Source organism: Maylandia zebra, linkage group LG19 (assembly GCF_041146795.1).
Source record: "Maylandia zebra isolate NMK-2024a linkage group LG19, Mzebra_GT3a, whole genome shotgun sequence".
NCBI classification, from domain to species: Eukaryota; Metazoa; Chordata; class Actinopteri; order Cichliformes; family Cichlidae; genus Maylandia; species Maylandia zebra.
Window position 1 is genome coordinate 15,898,674 of NC_135185.1, and position 21,296 is coordinate 15,919,969.

General features: G+C 39.7%; 1 protein-coding gene across 1 annotated transcript; it reads right to left on the minus strand.

The window, feature by feature from the left end:
- Positions 1-1,394: 1,394 nt before the first annotated feature.
- On the minus strand, positions 1,395-19,421 carry wdr43 (WD repeat domain 43). The gene is made up of 18 exons (XM_004559265.6): positions 19,114-19,421; positions 18,081-18,215; positions 17,762-17,883; positions 15,668-15,788; positions 15,357-15,475; positions 15,144-15,246; positions 14,792-14,856; positions 13,070-13,229; positions 11,143-11,229; positions 10,865-10,990; positions 9,141-9,287; positions 8,789-8,875; positions 8,382-8,413; positions 7,692-7,755; positions 7,110-7,223; positions 5,240-5,309; positions 2,660-2,718; positions 1,395-2,405 (listed from the first exon to the last, which is right to left on the minus strand). The coding sequence occupies exons 1-18, from the start codon at positions 19,318-19,320 to the stop codon at positions 2,271-2,273; spliced, it is 1,953 nt and encodes a 650-aa protein (XP_004559322.2). The 5' UTR covers positions 19,321-19,421; the 3' UTR covers positions 1,395-2,270.
- Between the last annotated feature and the right edge of the window lie 1,875 nt (positions 19,422-21,296).

Genomic DNA, 21,296 nt, shown 5'->3' on the forward strand with positions numbered 1-21,296 from the left:
TGTCATATTCATTGTCAGTCATCCACATGTACCTTTAGCACCACAAAAATTTCTATCCGCAAGAAGATCTTGAAAAAAAACACCACAGCCCTGCCAGTACAGACAAAACACACAAGAGCAGTAGTGGGGCAGGAGGTAGGGTACACCCTGGACAATCCACCAGCCTGTAGCACTTCCAAATCATTTATACTTTGTGACCATAAATAAAGGCATATCAACTTTCTCCAGTAAGTTTCTCATTACGTGGAAAAGCTTGAACTCCGCTGTCTATAATTGTGGTTTGCATTGTCAGACCTTGTTCTGCAGCATCTGTGAGCTACACATGAAACAGTTCTCCACCTGCTGCAGGTTCTGGAGTCACCCTCCAGTTCACAGTAGATCTCTCCACAACAGAAGAAACACCGTCATCAGCTGTAGGCCAGTGGTGTAGCTGAACTCTGTTACACGGCAGGGTAAGAGCCTTTGGGGATTTCTACGATAGTGACATAATCAGGATACCAGTAGTGAAATAGAGAAGGGGGAGGGGTTACTAGGTAATTAGTTGTGGGTGAGATTTTAAAATAAGGGCACAGGAATTTTCCAGTGGGAATTAAAATCTATCATGTACCATAGCTTTTAATGATGTAGGTTTGTAGTGATGGTATCACGTGTGATAGTTACTCTCACTGAGCGAAACCGATCTCAGGTGATTCATGATCCAGGCCTTTTTTTCCTTTTTCTTTTGAAGCACTTTTTTGGCAATCAAAATGAATTGCTTTGTCTTGTTTCTGCAGTCTGTGTCATGTTTCTATTTATTCAATGTGTAGCTCTTCATTTACTTTCTGGTCCTCTTAAAAAAAAAAAGAAAAAAACTGTCTATAACCCTGGCCTAACACATACTTGTGAATTCTTCTTTAAACTGGGAGAGTAAGCATGTACTGATGGTTTAAGTCTTTTCTGTAGCTGCTCTGGTTTGTGCGCCCCGGGCCATTTGCTGCTCGTCATTCCCTCACTTTCTTCCCACTTTCAAATAAATGTCAAACAAATGCCTTAAAAGGCAAAAATAAATTATGTTGTATTCAATAAGACTTGAAACTAGCGACTGAGACCGTAAACCCATCAGAAAATTTTTACTTGGGTCATAAATCAAGTGAGCTGTAGGACCGTTTTCTCTTAGACTTTTATAGAATCAGACAATTTTCTGTAACCGGAGCTGCTGCCCCCCCTCTAGGCTGGCCATTAGAAAATAAATAAATAAATAAATGCAAGTTTAAGGCACTTCCATATTTGCTTCATTTTACAGAAATAGAGGCTACATCAATCTTTTCTTAATGAGTGTCTATAAAAGATACCCATCTCAACTCTGAAGCTGCCTACATTTCTAAAATATGTCCATGACCCTGGAAACCACAAGCCACTTTGAAAACCCATTTATTCACCCACTTGAGCAAAGTTCACAATTTCTTGTCCTCTGTTGCCCCTGTCACTATGGGTGGTAGGCAGTGGACATAAAGACATGTCCTGATATTAAACACAAAAAGAACACATTTAAAAACGAGAAGGCTGCAAATCTGAAACAAATCTGAAGGCGGTAAAAAAACAAAAAAGAAAAAATAAACAGCATTTAGGAGACTTTACAGGAGTTCATTTAATCCCAAGGTTTTCTGGGGGTGGCTGTAGAGGGAAGAGCTCATACAAACACTTCACTGTACATACAGATTTACATTGCGGGGGACATGATGTATGGTCCTGCCTGGCAATGCCACCTCTGGTATGCTGCACAAACACAGACCCCGGGATGGGGGGAGCTACATCCAAACTCCACTCCTGCTCCGTGTTTGCATTTCTGCAGGTGTTTCAAATAGCCTACAGAGTTGAGTTAAAATAAACCGATCGCACAGTGCTGTAAATGAAAAGTTGAACATGCATACTTATACCATTTTAACATTATGACATCAAATTTGGAATGCAGGTTCAAGAACGTAGGTCAACTAAACACAACCAAATTAGCCTGGCAGTCAATGCAAACACATCGGGGTGTAAAGTCGGAGTGCAGATGGACGAAATCAGTCGAGGAACTTTCAGTTTTTAGAGACAAGCTCGACAATTCCAAACCCACGGCTGAATCGAGCTGCGGCGAGGCAGGGGGGCCATCTGGCCTCGTTTCAATGTGTCCCTTGATTCTGCAAAATTGCATTCTATTCCAATAATAAAATCAAATGCATGAAAATAAAATGAAAGTATATGTAACTCTTTCAGGTCCGTTTTATGTTTGATTGGTGTTTGTGTTCTCATTCTTCTTCACTCTCGTTTTCATGCTCCATATCCTCCTCGCCGTTTGCTTTGGATTCTGTTCTGCTGCCGGGATCCTCGTCTTCCGATTCCTCCTGGTTGTCTTCTGTCATCGCCTCATCCTCCTCCCAGTGCTGAGGACACAAATATAAGACTTCAGCTTAACTCAGAAATGGACAGCCTGACAGCATGAGGGGTACTAATCTACTTGTTTTCCTTCCCAGCACCAGTGTTGCCTAATATCTGCTTCTACAAAGTCATAGATGGCACTGGCTGATATTTGTTTGCTGTGTCTCATCAAATTTACACTGCCTTAATGTGCAAAAATAGCACGAGGAAGAGCTGGAAAAACAGTTCATTAAGAATGTAAATTTCTAGTCTAACTTACATCAGAGTCTTCATCGGGAAGACCTTCATCACCAGATGCCTCATCTTCATCAGATGACTCTGAAAAGCGCAGGCAAAAGGAAAACAAATCATTCAGCTGACAAAGCCAAACAAGTTTTTATTCCACACAAACACAAACCTTCCACAAAGGTAATAAAGAAAGAAAGGAAGGAAAGAAGGAAGGAAGTGTTTCATGCTTCAGTTCTTTACATTTCATACAGAGTGAAGGAAGGTATTTGCATTTCAACACTACAGCAGGGCCATTTAGTTGTGACAACAATATGAACTTTATGATGCAGGAGTGTTGGAGGTCATTATGATTTGATGGTTCTATCTGTCCCATTATATCAGCCAGCCACTGTCTGCTGCCTGCACACTGACCAGCCAGGCTTGGTTACAGACCTCGCTAAACACTCTGCTGCTATATGTCATAACTGTAAATATGCTTACATGCTGTCCAACAGTAAAACCAGGCAGGAGTAATCACCGTGAATATATGGGACACTGCGAGGGCGACATAAAGAGGGTTGCTGCCTCATTTTAAAAAACAAAAATCGATGCTTTTTAAAGCCTCGGTAAGTAAAAATTACAACAGCACAATGTCAACATGGTTACATCAAGTTATATTCAGGATTTTATAAAATAAGCCATTAAATGCTTTTACAGTATGTAAGTGTTCAACAGCGCAAGACAGCATCTGACACTCTCCTGCAATTCACAATGCGATGAGATGAGATGCTGCACAGTTACACAGCAAAGTCTGCATTATTGAAGAATTTGATTAATGGTTTCAAATACCTTTGTTTAGCCGTCCATCAAAGGGTTCTCAAATGGGCAGCATACCCGACTTTATCCTCCTATTTGACTCAATTACCATATTTTAAAAGATAAACATTCCGTTTCATGAACTGAAATGAACAACTCAGACCATAAACTGGTCAGAAAAGATATCACTGAGGTCAGATTAAGTAAGATAAAGTTCAAGAGCCATTGTCCCCAGCTGCCCAGAACAAAGGGTTAAGGCAATTCAGTACTGCAGCATTTTTCTTAGCTTCATCCATCTTTTATGTACAGTCTAAAAGGCCAAGTAGTGAGAGAAGCTGGTCAGTTCTTCGGTAATGACGCCAGCTGACATTAAAGAAAGCTCCATTTTACAAACCATGTAAAGAAAAGTGGACACAAATTGAAGTGCACGATCATCCTTGTAAGATGCTCTTAGCCAACGGTCTCCAACCCCTGGGCCGTTTGGTACCGGGCCGCGAGAGTTGAGGCTCGGGTGTGAAATGTATGGTTTTCAGGGTTTTTATTGGTTTTTAGCGTTACTTTGTTATCGTTTTTTATCGTTAACTCTGTTTTCCTGGGTCTTTTCACGTGTGTTATGAATAAATCTTATTTTTTTCTGCACCAGTACTAGTTTTATTTTGTTGTATTTATCCGCGACACCTTAAAAGCCGGTCCATGAAAATATTGTCAGGCATAAACCGGTCCGTGGCGCAAAAAAGGTTGGAGACCGCTGCTCTTAGCCATTCTGTGAGCGTGTGTTTGGAGCCAGGGATAAAAAGTTGTTTTTTTTTTAAAGAGTTTTGCCACTTGTGAAAATGCAGATTTTATGTAACAAAATGACAAATACAATTTTCTAACTGGCAGTGTTATCTGCATCGTGCCTGGGACTAATCAATGTATAATTAATGTTACTCACACAAACAACAATTAACACAATTAGGTAGCAGAGAGATGGCTTAATCATTCCTGTTTCTGACTAGTCTGGCAGTTTAAAGCTTCCTGTCAGATTCCCAAGTTGGACCCATAATAAGCTCAGAGCACAGCATCATTCCTGACACTACGAACAAAGTTCTGCTTCCTGTTCAGCGGCTTCTTTTATGAACTTTTTTTTATTTTATTTGTTCAATGAACCTTCACATCCTGGACCACTGACGAGGATATTGGAACTCAAGGCGCAGGTTAATTATTTCATGAAAGCCAATTTTCTATGTGGCTCAATAAAGCGTTTTATACAGTACGGTAATGAGAAATGAGAGCGAACAGAGCGGGGCCTTGTTGTTCCCTCAAAGGGGAGGATCTGAACGCTGCCGGTCAGGTTGCCAGGCAACAGGAGTCATGTTTCCGTGCAATGCATTGCCAAGAGTGGCTGCATGATGGCCAACGCTGTTTTCATAAATCTTAACCGATTCAGCGCAGTCTTCAGCCAGAGTCCCAGATGAGTTGAGGTGAAATGACAAGATAATGAATGCCAGTCAAAATAATGAGAAGACAATAGTGTAGCAGTGCGGAGACTCAAGCAGGGCATCGATGTGACCTGTTGCACTCCATCACCTTCAAGAAGTCAATCCAGTCAATCACCCATTGAAAATGTACAAGAGATAGAGTACAGGCTGAAAAAACAATGATTATTTTAATACAGCTAGCTACCACACCCTCTGCTCGATGGACTGCATTATTCACAGGTAACAATGATCTGAATGAAATCTGAAGGAACTGATGCCACAAGAGAGGTAAGTTTGAGAGGAGAAAGGTGGGATTGGGGAGGTTAGTGAAACTAAACAGAAGAACAAACACTTACCGTCTTCATAGACCAGCTTAGCTGTGTGGTCAACATCTGAAACCACGTTGCTGCTGTCACTTGTCGCCATCTGGTGGTGAAAGGGAAAACAGTTTTAGATACAGCACAAGACTTTTTTTTTCAACTCAACATTAAAAACATGACTAAAAATACATGGTTGAAACATGTTTTCTTGTTCTATCTGCAAGAAAAATGTTTTTTCACTTAAACAGTTTTCAATATCACATACTTATACAGCATTACTATGTGTGCAGTTTGTAATTACAACTAGACAAAAAAAAGGAGAGGGGGGGGGGGGGGGGGGGGGGGGGGTTTATTGGTTTTACTAAAGAAACAAAACTAAAAGAACCAAACACACCCAGCACCAGAAACCTACAAACTAAACTCAAATCAGTGTGTGCACATGTTTTTGCCACATTGGGATTTATACCCTTCCATTTCAGCTCATAAAGAAACTGCCATAATGAGCAAACGTCATCTTATTACTGAAAGTGTACACTGCCAGAGTGCTCATTATATACTTTCAGGAGCTATTATGGATACAAATAGCATAAACTGTTCTGGTGTATCCAAGATCAGACTGCTTGATTGGCTGTGTCTGAGAGAAATGTCACACTGCTATGGATATATTTATCTCAACTATATGCAACCTATTCTTATACTACCTTACAGTTGGCTGATTATTTACTAGACTGTGAAAAATAGCCTTAAAGGATGCAATTTTTTCATATCTGCATAAAATTGTACATGCATAGTGTGACATCTGTTTGTTACAGTGTAGTTACACAGTCTAATCTGTCTGCTTTCTTATCTTGTTTGGGTAATTTAAGTTCCGGGATTTTTGGTTTGCATTTAAGGCTGCTGTGGCAAAATAATTTCTCCTGAGGGATAAATAGAGCATCTTTCACGATCAAACGCTGAACAATACAAAGCCGAGTTCAGTTTTACAAAACCGATCACCTGGAGCTCTCAAAGCAGTCACCAAATGTTTAGAAACAACATTCAAACTTTTCTGCCTGCGTCTTCACAGCCTCACAGCTCCCAGGTGTGTACGAGCAGAAGTGGGGAGAAGACAATGACATGCGTTCTTTGTGTGATAAAGAAAGCTCCTGTGAAGTCAGACTGTCGTCCTCAAACACTGATTTGAATGATGCGTCGCATTTCTAATGTATGTATAAGGAAAGACCCTTTGTTTTGGACAGCCTAGTCTCCATTTTATCATGTCATTTTTGTTACTACAGTTACATGTTTCCAATGTTTAAAGCTTCTTTACAAATCTACACACAAATGTTGTGCAGCTACTCAATAATAGGTTGAAACATAACAATCATTCTGCATACATCAGCACATTTGTTATTTATACACAGCCTATTTAAAGAAGTCTTTCCCTCAAGGAGTAAGCTGTAATATTTACTAGTAAAATGGATCTTCATTATGTACACATTACTGGAAGAACATAATGTAAAACTGACATTGCCTACAGGAGCATAACTGCAGGAAAGGGGGAAAAAAAAAAAACACTCCATTCAAACTTTCCTCTCTAAATAAATCTAAACAGAAAAGCATTAGGCTTTTATTGTTTTGACACAATTCACTATATTCATCCTTTACTTGTCCTCAAATACAAACCATGCCTCTATCTCACACCGGATCCTGGATTTGATGTATTTCATAGTTAAACGTCAAACAAGAGTGAGCGGGGAGGACATTCTGCATTTTAAGGGTGCCGCTAAACACAGCAGCTTCGTGAGGGAAGCCATCCAAGTCGTCCCTGACACACGACTCACCCCTCGAACACTCAAAATCCAGTCATTTGAAAATACTTAAAGCTAATGATACTGTGCACAACACTGCATATGTTGGCACTTACCTGTGTCATTAGGAGATAAAGCTTCCCATCCAGCTTTGTTAGCTTGTGGAACATCTTCACTCTGCTCTCAATCATGTGATAAAGGACTCCCAGCTGGGTAACAAGGTCTGGCAGCTGTTGGATACACAGATAGATCAGCTGAAGGTAAAAACATTTCAGCAGACAACAAGAAAGCACCCAAAGTGGCTTCTGCCAAAGCTTTGTCTCCTCTGCTAACCATTCCTTTCAGGTGATATTTACATGAAGCAAGCCAGGCTTCAGCTTACATTTAAAATTATAATGACATTCCAGCTGTTTTGTGGAAGCAGAAGGGTCAACAAAAAGCTAGTTTTCCTCTTGTTTAGAGTGGTATGAACAGCAGGTTGGAAAGCTGAATGTCAATCAAAGCACCTCCTGCTTGTGAGGATATTTTTAGTCAGAGCCACACTGATGGTCAGACAACACGAATCTACATCCCAATATGCATTCATTAAATATGAATGGCTGCTTTCTGGCCTTATGCATCAATAAGCACTGTTGGCGTGTGTCACTACACAAATGACAGTGCAGGAATTAAAGCGAGTGCATGCAGAGTGAACTCACCGATGCTAGGTATGATGTGTGGTGCATAAGTACAGCCTTGAGCCACCGTACCATTAAGGCTGCCCTGTAAGAAAGAACAAATGTATATGCTGTCAAGCAAAGGGAGCAGGCCAGCTTCATACTCGGAGTGAGGCAGGGACAGTGATTTTTGTTCACCTTTCAGTTAGTTAGCAATTCTTCCACAAGCTCTGTGGGATACTAAGGTTTCACTTGAATATTTTGTTCAGCAGGATAATCTACAAACATTTTTGAAGCATAAATGTAAAATGCCAATGTTATGCTATAATCAAAATACTTCAACCTCCATATAACTCTCCCAACAGTTTTCCATAGTTTCATTTAGATGTTTGATAGCAAACACCTTTAATGTATTACACCTTAACTTTAAAATTCACATGGGAGGAATTTACTTGTGCATTCTGTGTATTGTAGCACAAAAGCAAAAATGTCTTAAGCTTGTGTTGATCATCTAATGAAATGTTTAATGAGACCAACACAGTTCCAAGACGTTAGCTCACTTCTTAGTTTTGGCCTCATTCTTGCAGCACTCACTATGATGCCATATGCCAGAGGCACGCAGAATAAAAAGCAGCGGTACAAATAACTGCATCAGTGACTAATGTCTGATGTGGACAAACACTGAACTCAAGCTAATTAAATGCCGAGCTGATCCGTCAAGCTTTCACTTACGTAAACGGGTGCCCTTGGAGCCTCTTCGTGAGCTGCAGAGGAGATACGGGGTTTATTAAAAACTCCAGTTAACATGAGTTTACTTACAAATCCTGACAACAGGACAAAACATAGATGCAGGTTAATGTAGCTTTGTAGTAGGAATGGGAAGTTCAAGACTCTTAGCTCTTAGATGCTACGGCACAAAGATTAAAAAAAAAAAAAAACTGAGAGCCAAAAACTTCTAATATGCCACACAGGTTGTGCAACATTTGTCTAGTTTTTGTATTTTGATTGTGGAGCCTAATATGTACTACCAGGTGCTGATATAAATGTTAAAAAGTTGATGAAAGCTGAAAAATCCTGACCATCCCATCCCTTCACAGGAACACAAAATGTTGCTTTTTGACCATAAAGGGGACACTTACTTCTTCCACTAATGGTAGAACTGCAGAGAGGGGTAACCGAGCCACCGTCTTCTTTATTACCATCTCTTTGCGAGTCTGGAAAACTTTCTTTAGGAGCAAAGGGGGGAAAAGAAGTTTGCACAGAACAAGTTAATGTAAAACCCAAGACGTGCCAGAAGAATTGGCTCCATTTATTTTCACCTCGCATTACTGTGGGAAGTTGATCAAAGTCAACACTTTCACAGATGGTTTCAAAGATTTTTTTGAAAGATGTTTTGGGGATTGATATTGAATTTTATCACCGGAATCAACTGAGATTGTTTTGAACCTCAAAGTTTTAAGCCTTTCATCAGACTCTGTAAGGAGAACTTACGTTCAGGATGCTAGCATCATTGCTCTCCAGGCCCTGCACCAGCAGAACTGCAAAATTGTCTGTCGTTAACGAAGCCGTCCCTTTAGATGCTCCTTTCTCAGAGACTGTAGACAGATCAATTTCACCAAGTCGCTCTGCTATTGACATCTGCAGAGAAGCAGAGTTATCTTTTAGCCAGGGGGGTTGCAAACTTCAAAACAGAGTTTAGTACCAAAACTACATCAAAAACAGAAACATCTATAACACTTAAAATACCACATATGCATAAATTTTAGTGTGATTAATCTTTGAGAGAGTTTCTGAACCTTTCAAATGAATGAACAATGTCGAATGAGGAAGCAAAACTTTAAGAAAAAACAAAGAAACCCTCTACTGCAGAATGATAAATGATCAGATGCAAACAGGCTTTTGAGTGGGTTGGATGAGGATGTATGCACTTTCACTGTAACAATGTCCTTCTCATAATAAATCACCTGTTAACATATGGGCTCAAATTGTGGTCATAAATATTTTGTACTTGTGAATCAGGATTTGTATGTGTAAAAAGAATTTGTGTGTGCGTAAAAAAAAAGATTTGTGTGTGGACTTAGCCAAAAAATACGTGTGAAACGTTGTTTCAAGTACAAATTTTGACACTATTTTTCTTCCTTTCTTCTGATTGGCCAATGTCATGTCAATCACAAATTTAACAATCCAATCAGAGAACAGATGGGTTTGGCTATTGGAGGGGTGCTTTATGGAGCTTCAGGTCCTGAGGGAATAAATGCCCTTTTACATCCCAGCCCAGCGTTTTCCTTCATCACCACGAAGGAAAACAGTCTGTGGTGGTCCGAGTTTTTATTTTTATTGAACATTTGAAGGTAAAAAAAAAAAAAAAAAAAAAAAAAAAAAAAAAAAAACCTCCCACAAACTCTTGTAGAGGACATAAAGTCAGAGATAGAAACGACAAGGAGCAGGTGCATGTAGTACAAGTAGCGCTGCCGCAAAAACCCACAGAGCCCAGCAGCCAGCGCAACAAATTCTGGATCCTTGGCTTTTAGTTAGCAGTTAGCATTAGCAGCACATGCTGCGTCCGATGTGAAAGTACCTTTATGCTGCGCACTGTGACTCACAGCAATGGTCGCGGGTCAGCCCTGACTTTGTGTTAAACTAATCCTAAAGTAATAATGGTATTTCTAACCACTGATATACCACAACTTTATCCTTTCAACAGCTACTGAAAGTTAGGGGACCTAGCTGCTATCGGATATTTATACAGAGATCATCCAGCTTCAAACTGTATTACCCTTCAAGGACCTGCAGTTCAAAAAAGCGCCCCATCGACAGCCAAACCCATCTGTTCTCTGATTGGACAGTTAAATTTGTGATTGACATGACATTGACCAATGTCAAAATTTGTACTTGTAACTTGAAACTTGAGAGCAGAGTTTCACACGTATGTTTTGGCTAAGTCCACACACAAATCTTTTTTATGCACACAAATTCTTTTTACACATACAAATCCTGATTCACAAGTACAAAACTGATTTACAAGTACAAAATATTTATGACCACAATTTGAGCCCATATTAACAGCCTCTCTTGACTGATTGGTGTGTGACTAATCACTGAGCCAACAATGTGGTGGAGACATTTATGCTCATTTAGTCGTTTTGGGGCCGAAGCCAAAAAGCTGTCAGAATCAGAGAGACTGACAGATGCACTCATCCGGAGGCTGAGCCTACCTCTTTGGTGTCTGTGTCTTTTTTCCTCTTCTCTGATCCCTGTGAGGTTCCTTTAAGTGGGGCTTTGTGACCAGGAAGTCCTGGGACCAGCACTTTGCTCTTGGCATTCACAATTGGAGTTTTCACCTGGAAGAAGCAATTTCATAATTTTTTTTTTCACCCTCCACTTCTGTGGCTCGAACTGTTGGGAGTTTATCTAGAGTGCACATGGACTGGCAAATAACCTGTCCAGACCAGTCTTCTTGACATAGTGAAGAAAATGAAGACTTGATTGTTACCTTGGAGACTGTGGTTTCCATGGAAAGGGACAAAGTGGTCTGAACATCCCGGGTCAAACACACATGTCTCTCTGCTGTGTTGATCTCCTGCACAGATGAGAGGAAAGAAGGTTGACAGGTAAGTGTGAGCAAACCTGATGAATATTACGGACAAAAACAACACTGTATTATTTATCAGCTGTACACTGTCAGGCGCTCATCACCTCCAAGTCCTTTTTTCAGACGTGAGATATGCAGTAATCTGTTAAATCAGTGGTCTGTCATTTATATGTTATCTCTTAATTAACAAAATGTGCCAGTGTATGAGGTACATGCTACCGGCAGTTCTAAAAGAAACAAAAAATGGTAATAAGAAAAGCAACTATAAAATCACGACAAAAAGCTCTCTACTGTGCTCCTAAAGAAATTCACCCGGTGAGTGCACAGCCTGATGCAGCTTCCTCAGAGAGAACAGTTGGATGTAAACACACAAATATTTGATAAATGATGAAGAGGTGAAAATCGTGTTATGTAAAGTGTGGATTTTGTGGCCTTTGCAGATCTTAAGGGCACAATGACATATTTAGTCTTAGGGCTATTCAGCATAAGTTTATCTTTCACTACACTACTCTGTGAGACATTTAACCTCCTCGTCGTTGGACAAATGTGTAGTAAATGTTCAAATGAAGCAAATCAGCCCTAGCAGTCTCCTGTTGATGGACAAAGTCCAAATCTGTTTCCACAGGTGCTCCGTTCTTGCGCTGCCAAAGAATTATTGACCAACCCTGTAAGGCTAATGATGCCATGCTTTTCTTGTTCTGAAACTAATCCTAGTGATTGTCTGACCAATGAGAATTTGGCCAATCTTGAGACTACGGCTTTAGAAGGTATAGACACCAAGCTTGACCTACCCATGTCCCTCACATACACTTTATGAAAGTGAAGGACCAAACTTGGAATTAATGAAATGCATCACAGTGCAAATTAGAAACAGAGCTGTCAACATATAATGGTATTTGTAGAGGTTATTGGTCTTAATGGCCCTATTCAAAACAAGCACCGTTTTTAGTGTTAAAGAAACTTTGTTGTAGAGACACTAGGCAGGTACTGACATGTGTGTATCTGTTAATTCTAGTACATGTATTCATACTAATAATAATAATAATAATAATAATGGATACTTTATTGATCCCCATGGGGAAATTACTTGTTTTTTCTCTGCATTTGACCCATTCACTCAGTGAAGCAGTGGGCAGCCCACTAAGCAGGCGCCCGGGGAGCAGTGTGTAGGGACGGTACCTTGCTCAGGGGTACCTCAGGGTAGCCGTTAAGTGGATTCGAACCGCCGACCTTCCGATCATGGGGCGACCACTTTACCTACTGAGCTATCCCTGCCCCATACTGATGTAGTCTTTAAAGTAATATTTTAATATAGTTTAATGGGGTCCAATAAGAATGCTACCATGACTCTTGTTCAAGTGATCAAGGTGCTCATTAAAACATGCAGCTCCTATCAGGTTACTGGTAGCCCACGCATGACTGTGGTGTTAATGTGAGCATGAATTCCACTTCAGATGTTTTGCCAGTTTCTGTATAGTGGTTTATGTGTTTGCCTAATAAACGAGAGATCCCCAACTTGATCCTTAGAGGAGACACAAATCTCTTTGGGGCTGTGCCAGGAAGGGCACCCAGTGTAGATTTAAAAAAAAAAAAAGTATCTTTTATTAATTATACTGTACAAGATGATATACCAGGACATACTTCATTAAATTTCCCAGATTAAATAAAGACTGTAAATTAGTTTAAATTTTTCCTGTATAAGAGGAAAGAACTGTCCTATTGGCTATTAAAACAAACAAACATAAACACACACAAAAAGAAAACACATGACTGTCCAGGTTACTTATTATATAACATTGTGTATTTCGGTTTCCTTCAGAAGACTCACCACTTTCTCCATTACTGGCTGTAGGTGGCTGCCGTACGCCAGCATCACAGTTCGAGTATCCGCTCCAAGCACCGCTGCTAGCAGTGGGATTGGGATCGGGGACTCCTTTGTGTCTGACATCTGCACCGTACATGATGGTGACAAGGGCTTCTTACAGGGGCTGAGGGGACAAACCAACCATTAGCATAGACAGCATACAAAATTGCTGAACATGTACTTGGTGGTATTTAATATATACAACCTGAAATCCATGTGACATACATTTTAAATTTTGTAGTACTGCGATTAGATTTTTTTGTGAACTCTCCCGACTCATTGAGGGGTGCCAATGACCAACCAATCGGTGGTGTGCTGTCTGACGACGTCACATTTTAGTACCTGCTCAGGTCACTTGGAACCCTGGCCGAGCAGGTACTATTTTAGTACCTGGTACAGGTATTATGACCTAATGGAAAACCCTGAAAACCTTGGCAAGTAGGTACTAATGGAAAAGGGGCTCCTCAGCTACAAATGCACCAATTTTCAGGGTTCTAGACTAATTTTTCAAAAGGATGGCACTGGTGCCACAAAGTCTAGATAAAGTGGAACAGCAGTCTGTTTTCTATTGAAAGGGCCATTTAGGCAGTCTGGCTTGCTTGCTGTAGGATCTCTTTTAGATGTGGTCCTTTTGAGGGACCTTGAAAAACTGCAGGGTGGAGATTGACGCCGACGGGTGTAATTGAACAATTAGCAACAGAAGTTACACAAAGTCCTCTGTGAGCCAGTCTTCTCTCAAACATCACAACCAATGACTTGGACAACAACAAGCTGCAAGAAAGCAACCGGCTTTTGGAGGGTTACTTGGACACTTAATGTTGAGATTACAGTAAATCCATTCATTGTTGTGCTCGTTTTAGTGAACAATAAAAGCTCTTGTAAAACTGACACCTTGTGGGCTGGTGGATCCTTGATAGATCCTTGAAAGTAAAAGTCAAGTTCATCCACCACGGAGTGACTAACTGCTTTTTTGATGACTATTAGCAGAAAGGGGGCCGAGACAATGTGAGCTCTCCTGTGATGGCCAGAAGGAAAAACTGAACAAATGTATGTATTGTATCGTTTAAGAATTTCTGATCGGAAACATTTAAAACACATCTTTCTAAAGAGTAGAATTTAATGTTTTTTATGCTTAAATTTTGCTTGGCAGCTCTCCAGTTTGCACTATTTGTGCAGTGCAACTCATTCTTCTCTTTATTGCTTTCAGCCAAGGACACTGCTACCTGCTCGTGTCAAAACACACATTTATTTATTAATTTTTCATGCTGCCCTTCCGTTTCACCCTGTTCTCTCTTGCTTTCTCTGCATCATTTTGGATCATTTTATTTTTGGCTGTCTCACTTTTACTAGCTTTTTAATCTCAGTGCTAGTGTTAATGCACATGCAAATGTTGGTCTTATTACGCTGCAGTCAGTCCATACTTTCCTGCCTACCCATGGCTCTACTGCAGTCTATGGTTTGATAAATGCAGTCAGGATTTTTTTTTTAACCTGTCCACTTTGCATTTGTATAAGATCAAAGATTGTAGGAAGCCACTTGGATGTAATAAACAATGTTATAAACAATGAAAAGTGCAACACAGCCTCTCTTGAGCAGAAGATGAATGCGTATTGCCGAAATATTTCATCCCATTACCCTGCACTGCCGTACATTGTCTTGTATAAAACTAGTGTTTTAGAAACCTACCCATTTAAAAAGTGCTCAAAGAGGTGCAACTGCCCATCCTTACACACCACTGCCAGCCTCACTGCCTGTAAAACACAAAAAAGCCCAAAATGTTCACACACGAGAACTACCATGAAAAAATATTTAAGAACAAAAGTTCTAACAGAAACGCAGTACAGAAGACACGTTTTAGCAAATGCTTTGAATCATTAAATTCTAAGCGTTTGCTAAAAAAAACGTATGAATATTTTCTCATTTCCTAATTAAGAAAATTATCAACATAGAGCCTACGACTCTGTTTCAAGTTATTATCTTTTACCCTGTTAAAGACCGACTGCAAGTAATTTAACATACAGGAGAAGTAATGCATTACCTCTTCCTTGCTGTTGGATGTAACGAGGTCAATGTGCTGCGGCTCATCCGTCAGTGTGAAGGACACCACTGAGTTCTTGTCTTTTCCATCTTCTCGTACTTGCCTTCAGTAAGATAGCTTTGAATTAAGTCATGCAAATCTGACTGCAGTGCATTTTCATACATGCACTTAATTACACAACATCAAACATACTAAAATCAACTCTGCACTTACCATACACTGAGCAGTCGATCATGGGCAGCACCTGACAGAAAGTAGAGGCCATTGCTGTCAGGGGGTCGTGTGGTGGCAAAGCGCAGGGTCGTCACAGCCGTGGAGTGGCCTGTGAACTTCTGCAAGGAAAAAGACAAAAACAAAAAAAACAGCTGAGTTCAGGTCTAAGTAAAGCACTATTATAACACTATAATACAATACTGACTCTTCTGGAGTGTGACTAACATATCTGCATTAAAACCAAGTTTATTAGGTGACTTATGTCTAATAATAATTTTTTTTTTTTTTAAAGAATCTGGAATTTAGCTCACCCTGTAAACTTCCTTGGTGTCCAAGTCCCACATCTTTATTATGTGTCCAGCTGACAGCAGCAGTTTACCATCAGGGCTCACACACAAACTGGTCACCGCTGCATGGTCTGCCTTCCACTTACTGTGAGAGAGACGATGACAATTTTAGGTTCACTACTAGCTTTTCCCATAAAACAACTTAATCGGGGCAGGCTTCCATGATATATTAACATCTACCACACACATCTAGTGGCTCATTTTGGCACTCCCCCCTCCATTTCTTAGACTTTTTGTTTTGTAGCTGTCCTCATTCAGCTGCTTCTCCAGAGAGAATCTTGTCCTGCAGTCATACATATTTCAAGTCCTGTATTTAGGACTACATCTTCTAGTTCTCAATCCACTCTGGAGAGCCACTGTGAGCAAGGCCACTAACCAGAACCTGCATGAGGCAGAGTACTGTCATGTGTGAGTATGTGAAGCTCGCTGAAGAGAAGAACAAGACCAACTGCAGTCCAAGGCAGTGAAGCTTGAGCTCATCTGCAGGGTGAAAGACTCATTGGAGAGGCAGCTGACTACATCTCCTAAGTTTAAGTTTTTTTCATGCTTTCTTTTTGATGTCATAGAAACCACATTAAAGCACTTTCCTCTCCTCTTTCCTCGTGATCAGCTTTAAATATCAGCAGCCCATTCAACCTTTTAAAAACAGCAAGAAAAAAACAACAACACCCTTTTCTTATCCCTTAAATCACAAACTGCTCTAGTGAGCACAGAGTGAAAAACCATTTAAGTCTGAATGAAATTGAAGTCTTTTTAAGGTTAGCAAAGATCGATGTGGAAAGCTGGACCTGAATGGCACTTGCACCACTTTGACAACCTTCAGACAGCTGGCCACACAACAACCAAAGTAGAACTCGTTTGGTTGATGCAAGCAGTTAAACAAAATGCTCCACTAACTGCACCAACAAAAAGAAGATAATGACTTGTGAAGTGTGATGTGTGAGAAACACCTTGGTGTTTTCTATCACTGCATTATTCTTTCTCCTACTGAAGTGATGAACCTAAAAAGTTTATGGCCAACAGCATACTATTTACTGGTGCTCTCTCCTAATAACAGCAAGAAACAAACACTCTCCAACCCACTTTGTGCACCTCGAATGGGCTTTACTGAGCATCAAGTGAAGATTCATGGTGGCATTAGTGCTCATGATTGTTGCTGCTGACTGTGCCTGTGTAGCTAATATATCTGTCACCAGACAAGAGGCTTTCATGATGAAATATAGTGATAGTAAATGTCTGATGGTATAACGTTCAATGATGCTGGTGTATTTTAGGCCTTGGTGGGTCTGTGAAAGACAGGCATGCTTAAGCTGGAACCACATTCTTACTTTTCTCACCACCAGTGTTGTTTCTACAGGTAGAAAAACAAGAAAACAATGTCCTTTTGGAAACAGTGCAATTTTAAGAGGTAATATTACAATATACGCTCTATGTGAAGGATAGTTTAGTGTCAAAAATATAAACACTTTAAGAAGGACATGATTTATACCCAGAATGTGACATCCTTTTTGAAAAACAGATTTTCAGGTGTGAACTCTTCAAGTGTTTCTCACAAACAAACTTGCAATGTCACATAGATGTATTTAGAACTTCTCTTAACATTCAAGTGTTTACAGATGTCTTTTTATGCTTCTAAAGTACTGTCTTGTTTAAATGTAGGAAGCACTTCAAGTCCAAATGTGTTAAAGAAGCCTGTGACAGTGAGCATGACACCGTCCACCACCGTGGTGGACTGTTCTTTTCTAACAGTTCTGGCTGCACAAAGACAATTTCTGACAAATACATTACTAGATAACATTGTGTGACTTTAAAGGGATATCTATTAAACAACCTAAAACAGGTTTTTATAAAACAATGGCAACTAATTGTATTATAGCTGAAAAAACTGTGTTGCAGCATGAACAAATAAAGAGAGCCTAAATAGCAAATATCAGAAATAATTTTCAGGCTAACAAACCAGTTTTTAACCAGTTATCATTACAGGAAATGTATTGATCAGTGATTGGTCATTTGTTCTTGGTTTAAACAAACTATCCCAAAGAGAAAGTAGTTACTGACCTTCTTGTCTTGCCAGTCTGCAAGTCCCACTCTACAATGTTTGTGTCATCTGAACCACTGTATAATAAGCTTTCTTCAGGGTGCCACTGGACACAGTTCACTCCTCCACTGTGGGCTCCATTCTGGCACACAAATTGCACAGTTAGCAACTGTAAACAACTAGTCCTATTATATTGGAAAAAAAAAAGTGAGTGTAACACTAAAAAAAATATTAACTCTGACAAAAGACAAAAATACAAAGAAAAACATAACATTTTTCATCCTGCATAAGGTTGCAAAGAAGCGATTCTTTGCAAACCATGTAAGGTCCCAAACTTACCAGGGTGCAATGCAATGCTCCCTTTGCTGTACTATAGATGAGCACAGTTCCAGCTGCTGTGCCCATGGCCAACAGGTCTGCCTTCTCCTCCACCTGCACCGCCTCCGATTTCCTCTTCTTCCTCTGAGGCCCCTCCTGACACAAAGCATATTTAAGGTGATGATATTATACATAATGTAAAGCAATTAGAATTAATAGAATTTCTTTCAGGTCCTGGTATCAAGTCAACACTAACATATAATCAAAGCCAGGAATCTGTATGGGGACTGAAAACAGGACCAGTGCATCACTGAATACGGCGGCATTAGTGCCTAGTACTAACGTTCCACATATTAAACCAATTCTACGGCAGCGCAGTGACTGCTAAAAGAATAACTGCAAACAATTTCTCGTCTTAATGACATTTAAAAGAATCATAAAACTGAATCCGAGAACAGAAAACTAGTTTTCTAATCTCAGTTATCATCCGTGGATTTAAAACTGCAGTACTTTCAGCGCCCAATTTATGTTTACTTTGGCCTCGTAACAAACTTTTAACAAACTACCCCTCGATAAACTGAGGTACAGCTAGCGGACCCTGCTTCTAGAAGTGTCATGGTGGCACGCTCCGCTGAGCTGATGCTAACTTCAATAACTCGTTAATTCACCATAATAACCATTTAAAAACAAAGAAAAACATCTTTTTTAGTTAAAGTCGCCACTTTCAGAGTTTTTCAGACTAACTTCGCCATAATATACGAAATTAAGACATGTTCGTCATTTGCTTGGACCACCATGTGGGACTAACATGTGCGTTCTTCGCAGCTGTGGAAAACTAGCGAGCTGCTAACGTGGCTCCGCCGCTAACCACGTCTGTCAGCTCCGTAAAGCATTTCAAACGGCAAACGCCAGGGCCTTCCGCGCTGAGTAAAAACTTCACTCTTTGAAAAGTAACACTTCTCTCGATTTAACAACTGCTCCTTTATATCACGTTGTCAAATGCGGCTTTATTCGGGCCTCGCTAGCTGCTGACGCTAACAACAGCCTCACGTACCTTGACTGTCCGGCATGGTCCCCAGGCTATGCACGTACAGGTGGCACTCAGATGAGCTGAAGGCACGTATTCCTGGTGAAGTGTTTTACTATCTGTGTTCCAAATTCGAAGTCTGCCATCCTGGGCACACAGCGCTAAGAACTGTCGTGATTTAGGTGAAAAAACGCAGGGTAGCTGCAGCGAAGAACTGCCACCGTCAGCCGCCATTTCTGAAGCGCTACTTGCGTCTGCGTGCGTGCGTGCGCCGTGGTGTACACAACCCACGTGTGGCCCTCTGAGCACATGCGCACTTTGTCCCAGCACCTCCCACTCGCTTCGTATTACGTTCTTCTTTGGGTTTTCCCGGCAGCAGGTAACATTTCAGGTTGCGTTACTGCCTCCTAGTCGTCAATAACTAACTGTTCACACTTTATGATTTCTTACAGTGCAGCAATTAGCCCGAAAAAACACTTCTCATCAGCCGAGTCTCCACAGTCAAGTAGACCTTTAACCCTGTTCTTATCGACCTAATCTTTGCAGCTAACCACTGCTCTGTTCAACAGTCATTTCTCTTGCCAAATATCAGTGCAAGAGCCAGCAATAGTCAGGATCTATCCGCTAGAATTCCTTGCTGTTTCGTGTCGGTTTCCTGTTTCCTCTTACTACTCTTTATTTTGTATTTCATGTGTCTTAGTGGTACTAATCAAGTATTTTTTTCGATTTCGTGCGTATAAAATGATCAAAGATAAAACAGAAATGTTGCTGTGAGACAAACCACGGTAGCATTGTGCTGTATTATTAATACAGCATGTTCAACATTAAAAAAAGTGACATATATATACACTGGGATAACTATTTTGTTTCAGTTTATAATTAAAAAAAGAATATATCTCTTCCTTTTTTAATCAATGGTAAATAGAATAAAAATGAATTAAATGTATGATTTTAAATAATAGCTCTTTCTTTTTTTTTAGCCACCACATATCTGTAGGGCAGCGTAAATACAGAAATCTTGTTCCTTCCAGACAACAAGCAGGTTGATTTATGCTGTGTTCATGTTTCCCTCCAAAGCAAGCATATCCTTAGTTGTAAATATCAGCCTTTACAATCGGTCAATGCATTTACTTGTACTGACAAAATAGGTCGTAACTTGGGTGTTCCCATTTATTTTACAACTACCTATAAATAACACAATTTGTAGGGTACTTATCTCTGTATCATCCTATAGGATCCTCATATCCCCACACTGTAAATTTCTCCCAAGGCTCTTGAATGCATCACCAACAAATGAACTCATCCAGTGTACATGTCCACATTCAGGTTTATATATGCAAGTTCATAAATAATAATAATGATACAGCTTTTTTGCTGTAAATAACATAAACTCAACACAAATTTTCAAAATATTAATGTCATATGAAATTAAATGTCAAGAAGACAGAAATTTTCCTTTTAGACGTGTTACTGTTTGAAGTTATTTTCACCTTAAAAGTTGTTCCAAATTTGCAAATTCTACAACTGACAGCTCTCAAGCACTCAGTTTTATATTCTCAGCTGTAGAACAGGCTGTCCAATGATGTTAATGTTTTAGGTTATTACTTAAAACATTAAATTACTAACTTACGTCTTTTAATTTTTTCTTATGAGTACTAAAATACTAAAGTCAAGCGTTGTATTTTCATTAAATAATTATTTTAAGTTTCATTGTTTGCCCATTTTTCCTCCTTTTATTGTGCTGAACATCATGTGTATTCAAAAATTAACAACAAATGGCAGATTATTTCGCACCGACCAATAACACAGGCTAATATATAATAAGTAAATTCAAAGATAAAAACCCAAAATAGATTCAACTTGTACAAAGCAATAAACCAGTAAAAGGGGTCAGAGCTAAACTAAAAATACATTTTTAATTCGTTTTTAAGAGAATAATTTGTGGGATGCTTCATTTTAGACTAAACAGCTTTAAATAACTTATCAAGTAGTGCTGATCACGCATCTGTGTGACTTATAAACTTGAAATTTTGAGATACCCAACTCCAAATATCAAGTTATGGATTGCATCCCCTCGTGGCAGAAACAAATTTCCATACTATACACATCATTGACAAACCTACATTTGTGAATTATTTTTTTCCCAAATAAAACAAAATTGTTAACGTAAGTTCAACTTTTCTATTCATTAAAATGATTCTCGTTCTCCA

What these genes read in the sequence shown, in the direction of transcription:
- wdr43 (XM_004559265.6), bottom strand. Translation starts at nt 19,320, where the DNA reads ATGGCGGCTGACGGTGGCAGTTCTTCGCTGCAGCTACCCTGCGTTTTT. An exon ending in AAGACACAGACACCAAAGAG is followed by an intron (nt 9,288 to 10,864) that starts GTAGGCTCAGCC and finishes GCTTCTCTGCAG; the next exon opens with ATGTCAATAGCAGAGCGACT. An exon ending in TTCTACCATTAGTGGAAGAA is followed by an intron (nt 8,414 to 8,788) that starts GTAAGTGTCCCC and finishes TCTCCTCTGCAG; the next exon opens with CTCACGAAGAGGCTCCAAGG.